Source organism: Alnus glutinosa, chromosome 13 (genome assembly GCF_958979055.1).
Source record: "Alnus glutinosa chromosome 13, dhAlnGlut1.1, whole genome shotgun sequence".
In the NCBI taxonomy this organism is placed as follows: Eukaryota; Viridiplantae; Streptophyta; class Magnoliopsida; order Fagales; family Betulaceae; genus Alnus; species Alnus glutinosa.
In genome coordinates, this window is record NC_084898.1 from 23,278,937 (window position 1) to 23,295,838 (window position 16,902).

Genomic DNA, 16,902 nt, shown 5'->3' on the forward strand with positions numbered 1-16,902 from the left:
GTAATTTCTTTACATAGAAATACAAGTTAAGGTCAAATTAAAAAAAATTAAAATTAAAATCGAATTTGATTTGATCTTCTCTAACACATTCAAAATGATTACCTAAAATTGCTTTTACGTGATTGGATGAAGTGAGTTTAATATAGAAAAGAGAAAGCTAAAAAACTATCTGTTTCTATTGAAATTATGATAATGAAAATTATGTTTAACATTTCATTATAAATAAAACATTAACACACAAATATACTAAATGGAAGAAAGATAAATTGATTACGAGATAAAGGTAGAGAGAGATGTTAGAATTTTTTTTTTTTTATAATTGGGCTTCCATCGATTATAATTCCTATTTTATCTATTAAATGAATAATGTTATAAGGAGGACTGAGTCCTTCCAAATATCACGTGACTTTTAAAATTACATTAGATCATATCAAAATCTAATAACGATCATTTCAAATGCAAATATTTAATAGTAATTTTAAAAGTCACGTGATATTTGGGAGGATACAAAAAAGACTTTAATTCTCCTTATAGCATTATTTTTAATAAATATTATGTAGATCGATAACCATAATAGTATGAGAATGTGATCGGAAGATTGTATAATGATTTCTTATATATAGACTAGCTGGAGAATAATTTTTGATATGTCCCGCTAACAATAGCATAATGAGAAGTGTTAGGAGACGAAGATTTAGATGCTAACAATGTCCATGGATTAATAATTATAGCAAAGAGATTTTTTATGCATATATTTTAATTTCTACAAATTTAAATTATTGTTTTGTTCTAGTTCTTAATATGTTTTATTGCAAGTTGGTGATACCATTTACTAGTGGCCCTCTAAGGCTCACTCAAATCCAATAAAACTCGTCATCCCATGAGCCCAGTAAAGTCCATCCACCTTATGGACGAGCTGAGTCCAACAAATTAGCTGTCCCTCGAGGGAATCACCGATTGACGGTTCCTTAACCGACATACATGTGGTAAGGAGGCTGTAGAAGAAAAGAAAGGGTATCCCCCATTTACGGTCTTACTTATTTAAACTTGGTTGGAGCATCCCTCGAATGAAAGCTATTCATGAAAATATGTCACTTCTCATATCAGTCCATTAACCTCCGGTCTTTGCTATATCAAGCTCACTTAACATAACAACGACAGGCATATTAGTGAAGGTGGTTGTCCATATTATGATATAGGTATGTTAATTCATCCTTTCTCTCATTTTCATTGGGTTCTCTCTTCAATACCCAACTGAATTCATGTACTTAGAATTCAGTAACACATGCAAGCGTTATAGCAAAGTATCGAGGTAAGTGGATAGAATTGAAGTACCCATTATTTTGTGATCAATTATTAATCATATAGACTCACCCCCATGGCCCCATAAAACTTGATTCAAGATCGATCCATTGGGGTCGCCCAATCTCAAGGGGCCATAATAGTGTGCAAGACCAGTAGAGCTTTTTGATAAGGATTCTCCAAATGTTTAACCAAAAAGAGAAAAAGGAGCTTAGAAAGTCAAATTCTTTTGTTCAAATCAGAGAAAATTCTCAGAGATTTATCTTTAGAATAAGTGTCATGTTGGCACATTTATCTTTTCATTTTTTGAAATTTATTTATTTTGAAAATATTAGGGACGTTTGGGTATGCAATTTTTTTTTACTATATTTTTCTATATTCTAAATTGTAAATAATGAAAAAGTTTGAGTTTTAAAATTATGTTCGAATGGTATAGAGAATTTGAAACAAAATTCGAAAAAAATATTTGGAAGAGAAAATTGAATTATATATAATTGAGAAAAATATATATAAAATATTATTTTATTATTGTTCTAAAACTAAAAAATTGGGGTGGTTAGTGGCGGCTCTACCACCCATGAAATTGCTTGAGGGTGGCCAATCCACCCCAGATGTCCACCTCAGGTGCCAAGGGGTGGTTGGACCACCCTTGGATTTTTATTTATTTTATTATTATTATTTTTGAGTTGGGTTAAAAACGGGTTGAATTCGAACTAGTTTCTAAATTCTGAAATTCAAAAACCATTAAAACAAGTTTTTGAAATATAATCAAAATTATATTGACACCCAAATTTATATTTGAGATGGTGAGATACTCTGGTTTAAGTCTCCTTTTTGGGATCGGAGTGTGAGAATTATCTCTAACATTCTTTGGACGGCAAACGTGTAAGAACTGAACAAGTACAAGCCACTGAAACCAGCAAAGCGGTGACAGCAGAGATACAAGCCCACGGTTTTAGAAAACTATGGAAGAAGAAAGAGATGCTTTTGGAAGCAGGCTTAATTAAAGTCAACTTTTGTTAACGTCCAATCATAAACGTTATCACTATGAAGAGAAGATAAAATACCATAATAGTTCCACGTCAACAAGCAATATTGACCTTCAATGTACGTATAAATAATGATTAATTCAATGTTTTGATTGCCAGCTACATATTATTGGTTAATGGAAGATGGGGATGGAATAAACTGAAGGATCATTGATGCAAAATATGAAGAAGGATAAAGAAGCTCATAGCTATTTCTGTAATAATATTTACATGGATGTGTATAGTTTTGAATAATTCATACACAGAAGAATGGATGACAAAAACTGAGAGTTATGATCTTTTATGTTTACAGGAGAGCATGTTCTTACTGAATGATTTGTACAATAATCCACAAATAAAGAGCAATTTGTTAAAACCAAAAGAACAGAAAAAAATTGCAGATATGCAGATGAGTTCAATGTAACAATTAAGCTTTGCTTTTGATGGAATTACTCTGACGAGGGCGAAAAATTGAGCAAACCCAGAACCAAAATCCCTTCTTCTTTGATGGTAGAGATTTTGCATCCCTATTAGCAACAAAATCAGCCATGTACTGAACAACTGCCTGGTGAACAAAGAAGTCAACCAACATGAAATTTACAACAGAAGGAAAGAAAAACAAAACAATGTGCAAAAGTTGTAATTCAACATTACCTGAGCACCCAATGCGGTTACTTGTCTTGGTGGCATTTCCAAAGGAGTCTCATCAGCTCGGAAAACTCTCAAATTTGACAAACACTTGAAAGAATCCGGCAACATTCTTATTTGGTTGTCACTTATATCCAACTCTTCAAGCAGCTCAAGATTTCCAATAGATCTTGGCAAGGCTCTTAGATCCGAAAAGTTCTTCCCCACGTTCAATTTCTTGAGACTTACTGCGAAACATAGGTTCTCTGGTATTGATTCAAGTTCATTGAAGTTGACATCAAGTTCCATCAAATTGAAGAGATTACCCATTGTTGTTGGCAACCCTTTAATTCTGTTATAGTGCAGAGTGAGGATCTTCAAGCATTCAAGCTTTCCAATTGCCTCAGGAAGAGCCTTGAGCTGATTGAAATCTAATCGCAGCTCCTCGAGGGACGAGCAAGATCCAATTGTGTAAGGTAATTCCTCAAGCTCATTTGTTTCTACAACCAATCTCTTCAAGCAACTCAGATTTCCAATTGTCTCTGGTAAATGAGTGAAGTTATTTGAGCTCAAATCAAGATTAATGAGGTTTATCAAGTTCCCAAAAGAAGCCGGCAGTGATCTTAACCTGTTCGCATGTAGGTCGAGATCAGTGAGATTGATTAGTTCCCCAAATGACTCAGGAAGGTTGATGAGTTGGTTTGAGTGGATATCAAGCTTTGTTAAGGCCCTGAGGCCACCAATAGTGGCTGGAAGAGCCATGATATTGTTCTCAGAAAGGTCCATTTCAGTGACTTCTGATAACTTCCCAATTGATAGAGGAAGCCACTCCATCTGATCCATCAACTTCCCTTTAAGATCAACAACTACTGCTCCAACTTTAGCAGATTTTTCAATAAGAGCTGCTACCTTCATTAGGCTTAATTTCTCAAACTCTGCACCACCTACAAATACACCAAGAACTAGATCAAGATATTGAAGAAACTTCAACCATCCTAATAATCCATTGTAGCCTCGTTTTCGAAGGAAAACAATTATTTGCAGTTATAGAACAAATTACAAAGATGGATTTGTGAGTAAATAAATATTCTGTTCACTGTCAGGCTCATGGAAGAATTACCCTTTTCGACTATAATTTCAGTTCTTTTGATATTATTAATTTTTTTTCACCTAATTTTAGCTTCAATGAAAACATGAAACTGGTACAACTCATTAGTTTCCTTATAAGAAGGTGGAAGAAAATACTTACGAAAAAGAAGCCATCTTAAGCAGTTTTGCCTTTAAAATCTAAAATAAAACCCAAAATTATAAATTTTATTGAAATTGACCTCAAACTAATATAGGTTCTATAGCATGTCTTTCATAAACTCTTTCTCTTAACATGATTATGGAATAATTTCTTGAAACTAATAAATTCTCAAAATAAATGACAAATAAAAGATAACCTGAAGAGAAAGTAGTAGCCTTTGCGGAAGAACTCCTTGCCAAGCCTTTCAAATTATTTTCCTCTGATTCCTCGCCTTCCTTTTTCTTCACCAAACTCTCATCACTGCTTATAATTTCTGTCCCAAATTTCTCAAATGGGTGACTCAAAACCACATGTTTCTGATTCTGGGTATCCCCAGAAACCAACCCAGAAGCTCTCTGAATGAGATCATCAAAGTTCTGAAACATCTTGTCAAGCTCAACAAGGTGGAGAGCCTCCCACCTCTGTTCATGGCTCTGGAACAAGACCATGGTCCTCCTCACTTGCTGCAGCACAGAGAAGAGCTCCTCGGGGACATCTTGGAGAGCCACTTGCTTTGAGAGTTCCTCAAGCTTCATCTGCTCCTCGGTATTCACAGTTTTGAGCACAGAAGTGGCTGCTTCAAGCTCTTCCAAGGATGGTCTTGGTGGCAGTGATCTGTAGATTCTCATGATTTCTTGAACCGTTTCTACAACGGCAGGTGACGGTGGATCTTGCTTGGGTATTACAGCCATGGTTATTGCTGGTTTGATGAACTATTTGAAACTGGTTTGGAAGAAGACTCGCTTGGGTTTTGAAGCGTATCCGCGCAGTGGTTTCCGGTTCTTTCGATTAGACTAGTTATAACGTTCGAAGGAAATTTATATTAAAATATAATTTGTAAAAGAATATCCTTGTACCTTGGTATTCTCGGGCAATAGGTCTACACCCAGCATTTCTCGGGCAAGTGGTGACCGAGGATCGAATTATACATTGTTTTGAGATAAAAGTATTGGATTAGCAAACGCTTCAAATTAGCGTATGCACGTTTTCAAACGTCTCACTTAAAGATATTTCATAGGATTTACTGTTAAATCTACCCAAAATACCCTCTCTTTTTTTTGAAAAAAAAAAAATCTAAAATTTAGATATTGGTCAGAATTTAACGGAATTTACAAAAATACCCATATCTGAATCTTTGAAAATTTTTATAAATTTTTTTTTTTAAGAAAAAAATGGGGTATTTTAAAATTTCAATTTGAAATGTTTGCTAGTTCAGTATGTTTATTTCAAAATGGCGTATAATTCGATACCCTTTTCTGAAATTGTCCCAAGAAATAGAGAAAGAAATTTTAATGGTAGCTTAATTATCTATTTTTTATCTCATTTTCTTAACTGATGTATTACATGTATAATTCTAAAATAAAATGTGAAAGAAGAACATAAGTGAATGGTACTGACTTGATTATATAATTGTGATAGAGAAATGATTCTTTACCACCTAAATATACAACTTTTTACCACCTTGTCTATGTGGCAAGGTGGTCCCCCACTTTATTTTATTTTTTAAAAATAAAAAAACTCTAAAGTTAGTAGGGGACCACCTTGCCACATAGACAAGGTGGTGAAAAGTTGTATATTTAGGTGGTAGTGAATCATTACTCATTGTGATATATGCTTTATTTATAGAGAAAATGTTGCCGGTGAAATAGGTTAAAAAAAAAAAAAAATCCTAAATACCCTAAAAATAATAAGGCATAAAATGATTTGTAAGAAATTTCATACAACTCACATATAAGATTGACACGTATCATTTGGCATGTCGCATGCTTTTTTAAGGACATAAATTTTTTTATAAATCGGTTTATAAGAAATTTCGTACAATCTATATATAAAAATGATACGTTACGTTTGTTTTTTTATTAATTAATTGTTATTCCCCTTTTTTTATTTTTTTTATTTTATTTTATTTTTGGGTCAATTTAAGAACAAAAAGCCGCTTCTATAAGAATAGATTAACAAATTGGGTCGTAAAAGTCGTAACTTCTCATCCACAACTACAACGAAAAATGAAAAAGAATCCTCAATTTTATTTATTTATTTTTTATAAGTGAAATTCTCAATTGTAGTCGTAGTCTGCCTTGTAGACTATTCAGACGTTACATTACGTCATCAGTGATGAAAATCAAATATATATATATATATACATTACGTCATCAGTGATGAAAATCAAATATATCTATATATCTATTCCACACGTACGTGATGTGTAATGGTTGATCCAATAAAAATAAAAATCACTAAAAACAAAACAAAACAAAATAAAAATTCTATAGAGGTACTTAAAACATGAATTTTTATTTTTATTTATTTTTAATCAAATCACTCTTTAATGTTTAAATTTTAATTGTTATTAAATAAATCTTTCCGTCTACTTTTCGATAAATTTTTAACGGTTTTGTCATGTTATACCTAATTAGTTGGCGACATATGTCACCTTTAATATAAAAAAAAAAAATACATAAAAAAAAATAATAATTATAAATGTAAATATATGAAGAAAAAAAAATAGAGGCGGGGTGGTCGCACGGCCACCTCATGCATGGGGTGGCTCGAACTTTTTCACATTTATGTTATATCAGAACACTTTTTTCACAAAAAAAAAAAAAAAAAAAAATCCTCCAAACAAATTAATAAACACACCATAACTCTTTAAATTCATTTGAAATTCTTAGCAATTGATCAAAGCCTTGGCAAATCTATAATAACCTTTCGGATTCGACTTTTATGCGATACTAAAAAAGTATCGCATATCTGCTGTACTAAAACTAACGGCTGAGATTGTATTTGACTTTTTCTTTTTTCTTTTTCCTTTTTCTGTTCTAAAACTCTGTGTCGACCTCCGTTAAAGCCAACCAGAGACTCTTAGTACTGCATACAATCTCATTCGTAAGTTTTAGTACAATAAATGTGCGGTACTTTTTAGTGCTGCATAGAAGCCGGATCCTAATCTTCTCGGTGAATATGTGGTTTTCGAGTAATTATAGATGTCATTCTCATATCCTTCTAATAATAATGTGGCTTTTAAAATCGTCATTTGATTATAATTCAATAATGATCAATCACAAATCCAATAATAATTTTAAAAGTTACATCATTATATATTAGAGAGGAACATGAGTATGATGTATAGAATTACTCATGTTTTTCAATAGCTTCAATTAATTAAAAATAGCAACCACACACGCTCACAAAAATAAACAGAAAAGCCGAAAATAAATCAAATACAACAATTTCAATGACGAAATGTAGGTCGAAGTGAAAACTTTTTTAAGAAATCTTTGAAAGTAAAATCAATATATATTTATATAGGATTCAAATTTTATTCAAAATTTTGAAATTTTTTAAAGCCTTAAGACAAGGTTTAAACTTTTGTGCTCAAAACCCATTAAATCCTCTCCGTAACCCATCTAAACCTAAAGCCTAACTACTAGAACCAAGCCCATTCAGCCCACTAATTTGTACTGTTACAGCATGCCTTGCATATATTGAAATTATAATTTTTTTAAGGGTAAATTATAATTCAAATTTTTAAGCTCTTAAAACCCTAATTAAGAGACCTATAAAAACCTGATTTATTTCCATCTTTGGCCTCCCGCTCTGGTCTTAAAAGAACCTTCATAAAAAGGGAGAGCTCTTGGCAATAGGGGCGGAGCTAGCATTTGAAATTTTTTTTTTTTTTAGGGGGGGGCGGGGGCAAATTGGAAAAAAAAAAATCGGATGGGGCAAAACTAAAAAAATAAAAAATAGTAGTAAAATTTTTAATTTTTAATTTTATATTTTAGAGGAAACCTTGGGCTTGGAGGGGTGGGGGGGAGGCTCCTCAAGCCCCTTGGTAGCTTTGCCCCTGCTTGGCAGAATCACCAAGCTTCAAAAAAGGCAAGATTGTTATTATCCAATTCTTGAATTGTTTTAGCTCCTAAACATGAATACATAAGTATAAGATTGTTATTAATTATGTTTTAATTAGGATTAGCTAGTGAAAAAAGTCAAAGAAAAGGCCTATTAAAGTTGGCCAAGAAGGAATTTATTTTCAAACCAAAAATTATATAGTAAATGTTTTGTTTTTGGTATTTTATTTGAACCAATTTAGATTTAACCTGGAATTGGATAAATCAAGAAAAAAAATTAAATCGATGTAGATTTAATCAAAAGAGTGGGAAAATTAATGTTTTTAGATGTGATTTTTGGTCAGCTTTTAGTTGGGCTAGATTTGATTTTCCTCTTAGAAAATTCAAGACCAGAAGGCCATAAGAGGTGTCCATAGAAATTTTGGGCCATAATTGGGCTTTTGGGCCTAATAGAAAGACCATTCGGATCAAAAGACCCGACTGTAATTAATCCGAAAATTTGACGGAGAAAAGGGTTTTAACTTCTTTGTTTTCGAGTCAGATTTCCAACGGTGCAACCCGTTCTTCGATCGGAGTTACGTATAGATCACAACGGGCCAAAAATTGAGGACGTTTCTGGAATTTCCAAAATTTCAGAAGTGTTTTAGATTGGGACGAAAATTGAAGCCCATAAGGCCCAATTTTTGGACCAAAGTTAGACCATATATAGGAAGTGTATGACAATGGACAGCCCAATAACCTTAGGTCGGGGCCCTGCAATTAGAACATACATACTGGACCCACTAAATGACGTAAAAGGTAACCTTAAGAATGGCCCTTGAGTTTGAGGCCCAATGTAGTCAAGTTCGAGGACTACCCAAAAAAAGAAAAAGAAAAAAAAGGAGCCTATAAGTTTAACCACAAAAGAAGGGTGTCATCTTTTGACGGTTTTACCTATTTAAACTGAGACTCAATAATGGGCTATCAAAACCTCTTTCTAGAGAGAGAACATTTGAAACTTCTAGAGAGAGAAACCTCAGTGTGAGATGATTTCGCCGGAGGGGGAGGCCTCACGACGTTGGTTTTGTCCCCGAGCCTCCGTGGGCGAGGGTGATTTTTTGTCCCCCTAGTTCATTTCCAATGGTGGTTTTTGTCCCCGGAGCTAGATTCGGTAGAGGTAGTTTCGTTTTTCTTTATTTTGTTGTTGTGTGTTGGTGCAAATAGGAGATTTTTGGTCCAGGTCCGTGGTGAACCGCGGGTGTTGGTGGTTTTCTGCAAAGATGTTGTCAAAGCTAGATCTACAAGACTCGGCTAGAATCTCTTCGACAAGGACCTTTCTGTTGTGGTCGCCGGCCTTCTCCAGTCATGGTGGTTATTTGAAGAGTCGTGCGGTTCGTTCATGTTCGACAAGTGACCAGCACGCACCCAGGGTTTTATATCCCTGATCATGCGCGTGTGTGTCACTGTTTTACTTCTCCGGTCTCAGACGGTGACAATCTGAACTCTTGAAGGTTGTCCGACGCATGGGGGTTCCTGGAGAAGGCGCGTGCTCAACACACGCCGGCTCCAGTTGCGGTTCTTCCGATTTTTGTTTCCGAGGGCTTTTTGTTTGTCTTAGGTTGTATATTCTTGTCTTTGATCATAGTCTATTGTAATGGTAGCTACTTTAAGCTACGTTTCTAGCTTTGTGGGTAGAGAATCTTTTTCTCTAATCACTCTGATAGCATTCAGGCTTTGTTGTTCTTCGCCTTTGGGCGTTTGGAGCTTTGTATTTAGGTGCCTGTTTCTCTGTAATAGTCTTTCTGATTGTATTACCCATTTGGGGCGGTTTCTTAGTAATGAAGATGGCACTGTGCTCTTTGTTAAAAAAAAAAAAAAAAAAAAACTTGACTCAATAATGAAAGGGTCCGTTGGAGTATTGTATGAAGGAAAATTATTCATGAGAATATGCAACATTTCATATTGGATCATTGACCTCCGAGCCTTGCCATACCAAGATCACTTACCATAAAGACGATAGTCCTATAAGTGAACGCAACATACCCTATTATGAGGCATGCACATCTTTCCCTTTCCCATTCTCTTGTCTATTGAATTCTTTTTCAAATATCCCACCGATTTAGGCATTAGAGTGTTCTTTACCAGTCATTCCGGTGAGTCATCTTTGCCTTTTTTTTGTCAAAGCAAGTCTTAAATTTGAATAAGACACCGGAATCTTAGTTTTTAAGGCTTAAAGATAGTGATTTGAACTTTTTGTAGATTTTAAGATATTGATAATAAATTGTGATCCCAAATATAATCTTTGATAGTTATCAAAGAGAATAAAAATTTTAGAGCAGACGAAATATTTTTTTTTAATAAAATTAAATACATCACTTTATGTATCGAAGTTATTTTTTATATTAAATATATAATATAAATATTTATATTATTTATATATAAGAGTAGGCGGTTAGCGGTTATTAACCGCCTACTCCTACTCTTAAAACTGCTAACTGTTCCGTCATAGGCAGTTAGTGGTTATTTATAACCGCATTCAAAAGCGATTATGAGGTTGGTGGTTATAAGTGGTTAACGGTTACAAGGTTGTTATAACCTTTCTGTTTGTACAAACCTAGATATAATGTTATATTATATAATAATTACACCCTCAATTTTCATGGATTATTTTTTTGGGTTAAATATATTTTAGCCCTCCAAACTACCACCCAAACTACCACCCTTTCTCTGGATGGCCCCCCAAACTACCAATGCTTAGATTCTGGCCCTCCAAAGTCCAAACTACCACTTTCTGATTTTTTGGCCTCATCCGTCTATTTATTCTGTCAATTCTAATAGAAATTGGCCAAAAACCCGAAAATACCCCTCCCTTAACCGTGGGAATTTCAAAGTGTAGGAGGGGTATTTTCGGATTTCTGTTTAAAATTGACGGCATAAATGGACGGATGGGGCCAAAAAATCAGAAAGTGGTAGTTTAGGGGGCCAGAATCTAAGCATTGGTAATTTGGGGACCATCCGGAGAAAGGACGGTAGTTTGGAGGCCTAAAATATATTTATCCCTTTTTTTTTCTTTTTTTTTTGGGGGGGGGTTATGTTTACCGGCAACAAGAAGTTGGGCTTAAATTGAGGTAACATCACGCCGGAAATGGTCCCATATATCGTGAATTTCTTCCACCCAATTACGTTTTATGGTCCACGCCACACACAAAAACAGGGTTGCCAGTTGCCACTTGGTTCATGTTTGGGCATCACAATTCACAAACGCAACACCAAACCCATATCGAAACTGCATCTGCAATCTGCAATCTGCATGCTCTTCCCTTGTCATCACCTCTCCCACAACCCTCTCTCTTTCTTTCTTTCTTTCTCTCTCTCTGTGTAATTTCAGCAAACAGAGCAGAATCATACGCCGATCCTCACTGAAACGCAGTGTGAGTCTCTCAAATCCGATCGAAATTTGATGCTTATTTTCATACAATAATACTCTCTTTGTCGTTGTAATTCCATTGCGCTTCTTTAGCATTCACTCTGTTTATACATATACAATACACGCACACATGGGTTGCACTGTAAGAGAGAAACACATCCGAGCGAATCGGAGGATCCGATCAGTGAAACCAGAATTCGATCCCTGTGCACACATGGACCGAGCATCGATGACCAAATCCATATTTGATTCGGGTCTCAAATCCTTGAAATACCATCTGGGTCATCTGGGTTTCAACGATTCGACCCAGAACAATGATCTTGATAACCCTAATAACGAAGATAACGGGTGGGGTTACTGCACCGAGGAACAGTTAGAGGAAATTCTGTTGCAAAACTTGGAAGACTTGTACAATGAAGCTGTATCTAAACTTGTTGCATTGGGTTACGATGAGGATGTTGCCCTGAAAGCGCTGTTGCGAAATGGGCATTGCTACGGCGGCATGGATGTGTTGACAAACATTATGCATAACTCATTGGCTTATTTGAATAGCAGTGATAGTAGTAATTGTGGTAATTGTGTGGGTAGTGTTGGTGGTGATGGTGATGGTGATGGTAGTAGTGGTTGTAATGGAAATTCGGATGAGTCTGAGCCCGTATTCACGGATTTGAGGCAGTTGGAGGAGTATTCGCTCGCGGGTATGGTGTGCTTGTTGCAACAGGTCAAGCCACATTTGAGTAAGGGTGATGCCATGTGGTGTTTGCTTATGAGTAAACTTCATGTGGGTCGGGCAAGTAGTATTGAAATCCCGGTGATTCCTTCTTCAAATATGGGAAACAAGGGTCTTAGTAGTAGTCCTGCAGTTTCTAGTGGTGTTGAGAGCAGTAGTGATCGTGGTGTTGTGGCCCCCGCACTTTGCAGGTTTCATGGTGGGTGGGGTTTTGGGAATGGGGGAGGGTCGGAGTTCCCAGTTAATGGGTTTTTCTCCTGTGGCACAGAGGTGACTTTGCAGAGAGATATTGAGTGTCCGAAGAGGTTTAATCTTTCTCCTTCGATGAAGTCGTTGTTGAAAAGGAATGTTGCAATGTTTGCTGCTGGTTTCCGGGCCAACTCAAAACAGCTGCAGCCACAGTCCCAAGCTTGCCCGAGTGCTTTGTCGCATGGGGATGCCGATGTTGTATTGGGGACTGAAGTTCCAGTCGAGCAGAGTGAGGAGTCTTTGGGTTTGAAGAACCAAGAGGTTGTAAACTCCGTTTTGTGTAAATTTCGTGATTTGAAAATTGATGAGAGTTGGGATTCTGTGGCAGAAGATCAGAAGGATGAGATGATAGTAACTGTGCTTCATCAGGTTAAGGATCTTGAGAGACAAGTGAAGGAGCGGAAGGAGTGGGCGCACCAGAAGGCAATGCAAGCTGCAAGAAAGCTTTGTCATGACCTGACTGAGCTTAAGATGTTGAGAATGGAAAAGGAGGAGACTCAAAGGTTGAAGAAAGGGAAACAGACTCTTGAGGAGTCAACCATGAAGAGACTCTCGGAGATGGAGAATGCTTTGAGAAAGGCTAGTGGTCAAGTGGACCAGGCAAATTCAGCTGTGAGGCGGCTTGAGATCGAGAATGCCGAAATCCGAGCAGAGATGGAGGCTTCCAAGTTAAGTGCATCAGAGTCGGTCACGACATGTTTGGAGGTTGCAAAGAGGGAGAAGAAGTGCCAGAAGAAGCTTTTAGCTTGGGAAAAACAGAAACGTAAGTTACAGGAGGAGATTGCAGACGAGAAAGAGAAGATAAAGGAATTGCAACAACATCTGGATCGGATCAAACAGGCTCAGAAGGAAGTTGAGGTGTTAAGAATATTAATTTATGTTTAATTTATCTTCGCATGCATACACACACACACTCATTATGACCTTTTCAAAGTCATAAGATAAGGATTTAAAGATGATATATGTAAGAGTAATGCTATTAGTAGGACTTTTGTCTCCCTTTTATCTCAAAAAATGATGTGACTTTTAAAATCACCATTAGAGATTTGGGATGGATCATTACTAGATTTTAATTCAATGGTAATTCTAAAAGTCATACTTATAGCATTACTCAAAATGTATTTGGGTTGATGATAAATGAGGCACGGATTTGGATTAGGTAATCAATTGATAACCTTATAGCATTACTCTATATATAAGTATGCTGTACGATATATACGATGATAACCTTTTTTGTTATCAAAATAAAAAGGTGCTGCATACGATGATAAATCAAATGCCTTTAACAATGAAATTGTCTTGCAAGCACTTGACTTGATAACTTTGCTAAAGCTTCCTGAATTTCAGCTTACCGGCACTTACTGACCATGTCCATGATCTTCTAATCATCTGTGTGCTACCTTTTTGGAGCCTTAAGCTGAATTTTTAACAACTTTTCTTTGTACTGGTTTAATCACTGTTATTTTCTTTGAATGTACAACTGTCTCTGTTTGGTGCTTGCTTGTTTACTCAATTTTTTAGCAACTTATAAGTTTCCCTGAATTTTGTTTTGTGTAAATCTTAATTAATCCATTTGTTCAATCATATTCATACCATATTCACTAGTGAACCCAATAATGCTGCAATTTTCTTATTGCAGCTGAAGTGGAGGCAGGAGGTGAATGCTAAAGAGCTAGCCTTGGCTCAAGTGGAGGAGGAAAGACGCTCCAAGGAAACTGCTGAGGCTAGTAACAAAAGAAAGCTCGAGGCTTTGCGCCTAAAAATAGAGATAGACTTCCAGCGGCACAAGGATGATCTTCAAAGACTTGAGCAAGAACTTTCACGTCTAAAAGCGTCTGCTCAGTCCACTGAGTTGCATCATCCATCAAATATGGTATACACAGCAGACAATGAGGGAGCCAAACCACGAGAAGAAACAATTGCTAAGCTGCTTCATGAATTATATGGTCTGGAAGATTCCTCAGAGAATGAAGCCAATTGTGATAGGGAATGCTTACTTTGTAGGAAAGATGACGTCTCTGTTGTTTTCTTGCCGTGTTCTCACCAAGTTCTGTGTGCTAATTGCAGTGATAACTATGGGAAAAAGGGTAAAGCTACTTGTCCATGCTGCAGGGTTCCAATTGAACAAAGAATCCGTGTTTATGGTGCGAGTTCATAGTTACTTTTAGTGTGAGTTGGGCATTGAAGGGACTCATGGAGAATAATTGTAAGAGCATTACAGAAAGGGGTTTGTGTTTGATTTGTTTGTTTTTTTTTTTCTTCAATCATGTTTTTGACTGACATGTTTACAAATGTACCCCAACTTAAATGGACAGTCAATTTTACAACTTCAAATTTTGAACAACTTCGTGTTATGTTGTTCGGATTCGGATATTCAGTAATTTGCTATTTGAGTTGTTATCAATTTGGACAATAAATGTGAGAGAGTCCTGTGAGGCTAACATGTTCGAGCAAAGGGCGGGCAGCCTAAGGCTTGTTCGAGCAGGTGGGCTATATTGGAAGAATTCTTTCACATTTGCTGTTTGAATTGCTAGTAAAATGGAAAACAAAATTGTTGGGGCTTCTATCCGTGTAGTTCGTGATTTTATTATTATTTTTTTGCTAAAATTTCCGACTGTTAAGACTGCTTCCTGTATGAAAAGCCAGGAAGCAATATAAAATTAGGATTATCTTTTGTGAAGGTTACAAAACTGAAATTCAAGGATTAATCTTATAAATGAAGCTTTGGGTCCGGAATGGGAATTGAATTAAAGGATTTCTAACATCTTATTTACAATCCATGCTCATCCTTGAAAGAAAAGATAATATAAAGAAATTTAAAACGGAATAAAGAAAGAAAATAGACACAAAAATTTATATATTTAGGTCTGTGACTCACGTCCAAAGATTAAAGTTCTAAAGACTACATTTCGCTCTTATTCACATGATAATATTACAATACAGAGTATCCCTATTTATAAAGAGGTAGAAAGAATACAAAACGATATGAAAGACCAAATCAATTACAATTAATACTAAAATCAAATCCTATAAAAAAAAATAAAAATCAAATCTCGTAATATATTCTAACAATCTTCACCCACCTTAACTTCTTTTGAATCTAAGGTGAATTTGAGAAATAACATACTTTTTTTTTTTTTTTTAACCTTAAAAATATCGGGTTGGTTTTAAGGATTATTAAGGAAAACAATTCAATGATTGATTGGTATAGAACAAGACACGAATAAGAGGAGAAAAATCACAAACTTACTATCTCAAGAACAGGAAAAAAAAAAAAAAAAAAAGTCAAAAAAGGAAAAAAGCTCTTAATTTGCCCCTTGGAAAAAGGCCGGAGTCTCATACAAAAGAAGTTGAACAGGCACGGGAGGTTGCACCATAAAAATCAACCCCCCAGCTGTTTGAGAAGAACGTGGTACAGGAAAAGTGGGTTCATATATTTCATGATATGTTAGGTTAACAACAAGGCTTCCTTCCATTTCTGGAAAGTTGAAAATATTGGGGCAACTAGCGAGCTGCATGCAACCCGTGAGCATGCATGACTAGATCTATCAGCACCTTTTGGTGCACCCTAAATGCCACCTGAGTTAGGTCAACCGGCGGTGCATTTTCCGTTGAGCCAATTAACCACATAGAATGTCAGCATTCATATATATAAGAACACTCGATCGGCTTGATCAGATTGGTAGTACTGATCTGTTTGCCCCCCGATCGAATTCCCATGGGTGACTTGGATATATAGTAAGTTAATTAATCTATGAGAATTTTAATCTAGGCCCATGGTACAAAATCGATTAAGATCCTCTCAAATTATTTGTTTGAAGTCGAGAGAGTTTGGGCAGGTAATTGTGAGAAACCCCACTTGTGAGACCCACCTGGCAAAATTAAAATTGAGCTACCCAATTACTTATCCAGTCAAATTTAGGCAAATAATTTGAAATGATCTTGTTCTGTACAAAATGATCTTTCGAAGTTCAAGATTTGACGGTCCATTGTCCTTGGAAAATGAGGCCTTTTGTTTTTTTTATGGGACCAATATGGTAGTTATTTTCTTGTGGATCACGATTTTTTAGAAATCGTAATTCTTCAAATTACGGAATTTAAGCTGTTTGTTTAGATTGAAACCCTTGAAAAATACTGCTTATTAAAAAGATGGCATGTTATAGTGTTGAGAATTTAGTATATTTTTATTAGATTCTTACTCTCTATGTTGTAAAAGGCTTTGAGCAAAAAATTGTCTTTTGGTTTTAACGTCTTTGCTAAAGTAAATAATAAGCTTTTTTTCGAAGGAAAATTCATTTTGACTATCTCGAAAACATGCCACAATTTTAATAATTGGCATTTTTTAAGCGTTTCAATATAAAGAAACGGCCTAAATTCTATATTTTGAGAACTTACAATTTCTTTAAAATTGTGGGGAATCCTAA

The 16,902-nt window shown here is 35.6% G+C and overlaps 2 protein-coding genes across 2 annotated transcripts; one reads left to right on the forward strand and one right to left on the reverse strand.

Annotated features, from left to right (window-relative positions):
- Positions 1-2,514: 2,514 nt before the first annotated feature.
- Positions 2,515-5,034, reverse strand: LOC133854598 (plant intracellular Ras-group-related LRR protein 5-like). The gene is made up of 3 exons (XM_062290836.1): positions 4,403-5,034; positions 2,985-3,901; positions 2,515-2,895 (listed from the first exon to the last, which is right to left on the reverse strand). The coding sequence occupies exons 1-3, from the start codon at positions 4,935-4,937 to the stop codon at positions 2,758-2,760; spliced, it is 1,590 nt and encodes a 529-aa protein (XP_062146820.1). The 5' UTR covers positions 4,938-5,034; the 3' UTR covers positions 2,515-2,757.
- Positions 5,035-11,247: 6,213 nt separating this feature from the next.
- LOC133854281 (MND1-interacting protein 1) lies at positions 11,248-14,820 on the forward strand. The gene is made up of 2 exons (XM_062290398.1): positions 11,248-13,336; positions 14,118-14,820. The coding sequence occupies exons 1-2, from the start codon at positions 11,630-11,632 to the stop codon at positions 14,634-14,636; spliced, it is 2,226 nt and encodes a 741-aa protein (XP_062146382.1). The 5' UTR covers positions 11,248-11,629; the 3' UTR covers positions 14,637-14,820.
- Positions 14,821-16,902: the final 2,082 nt, after the last annotated feature.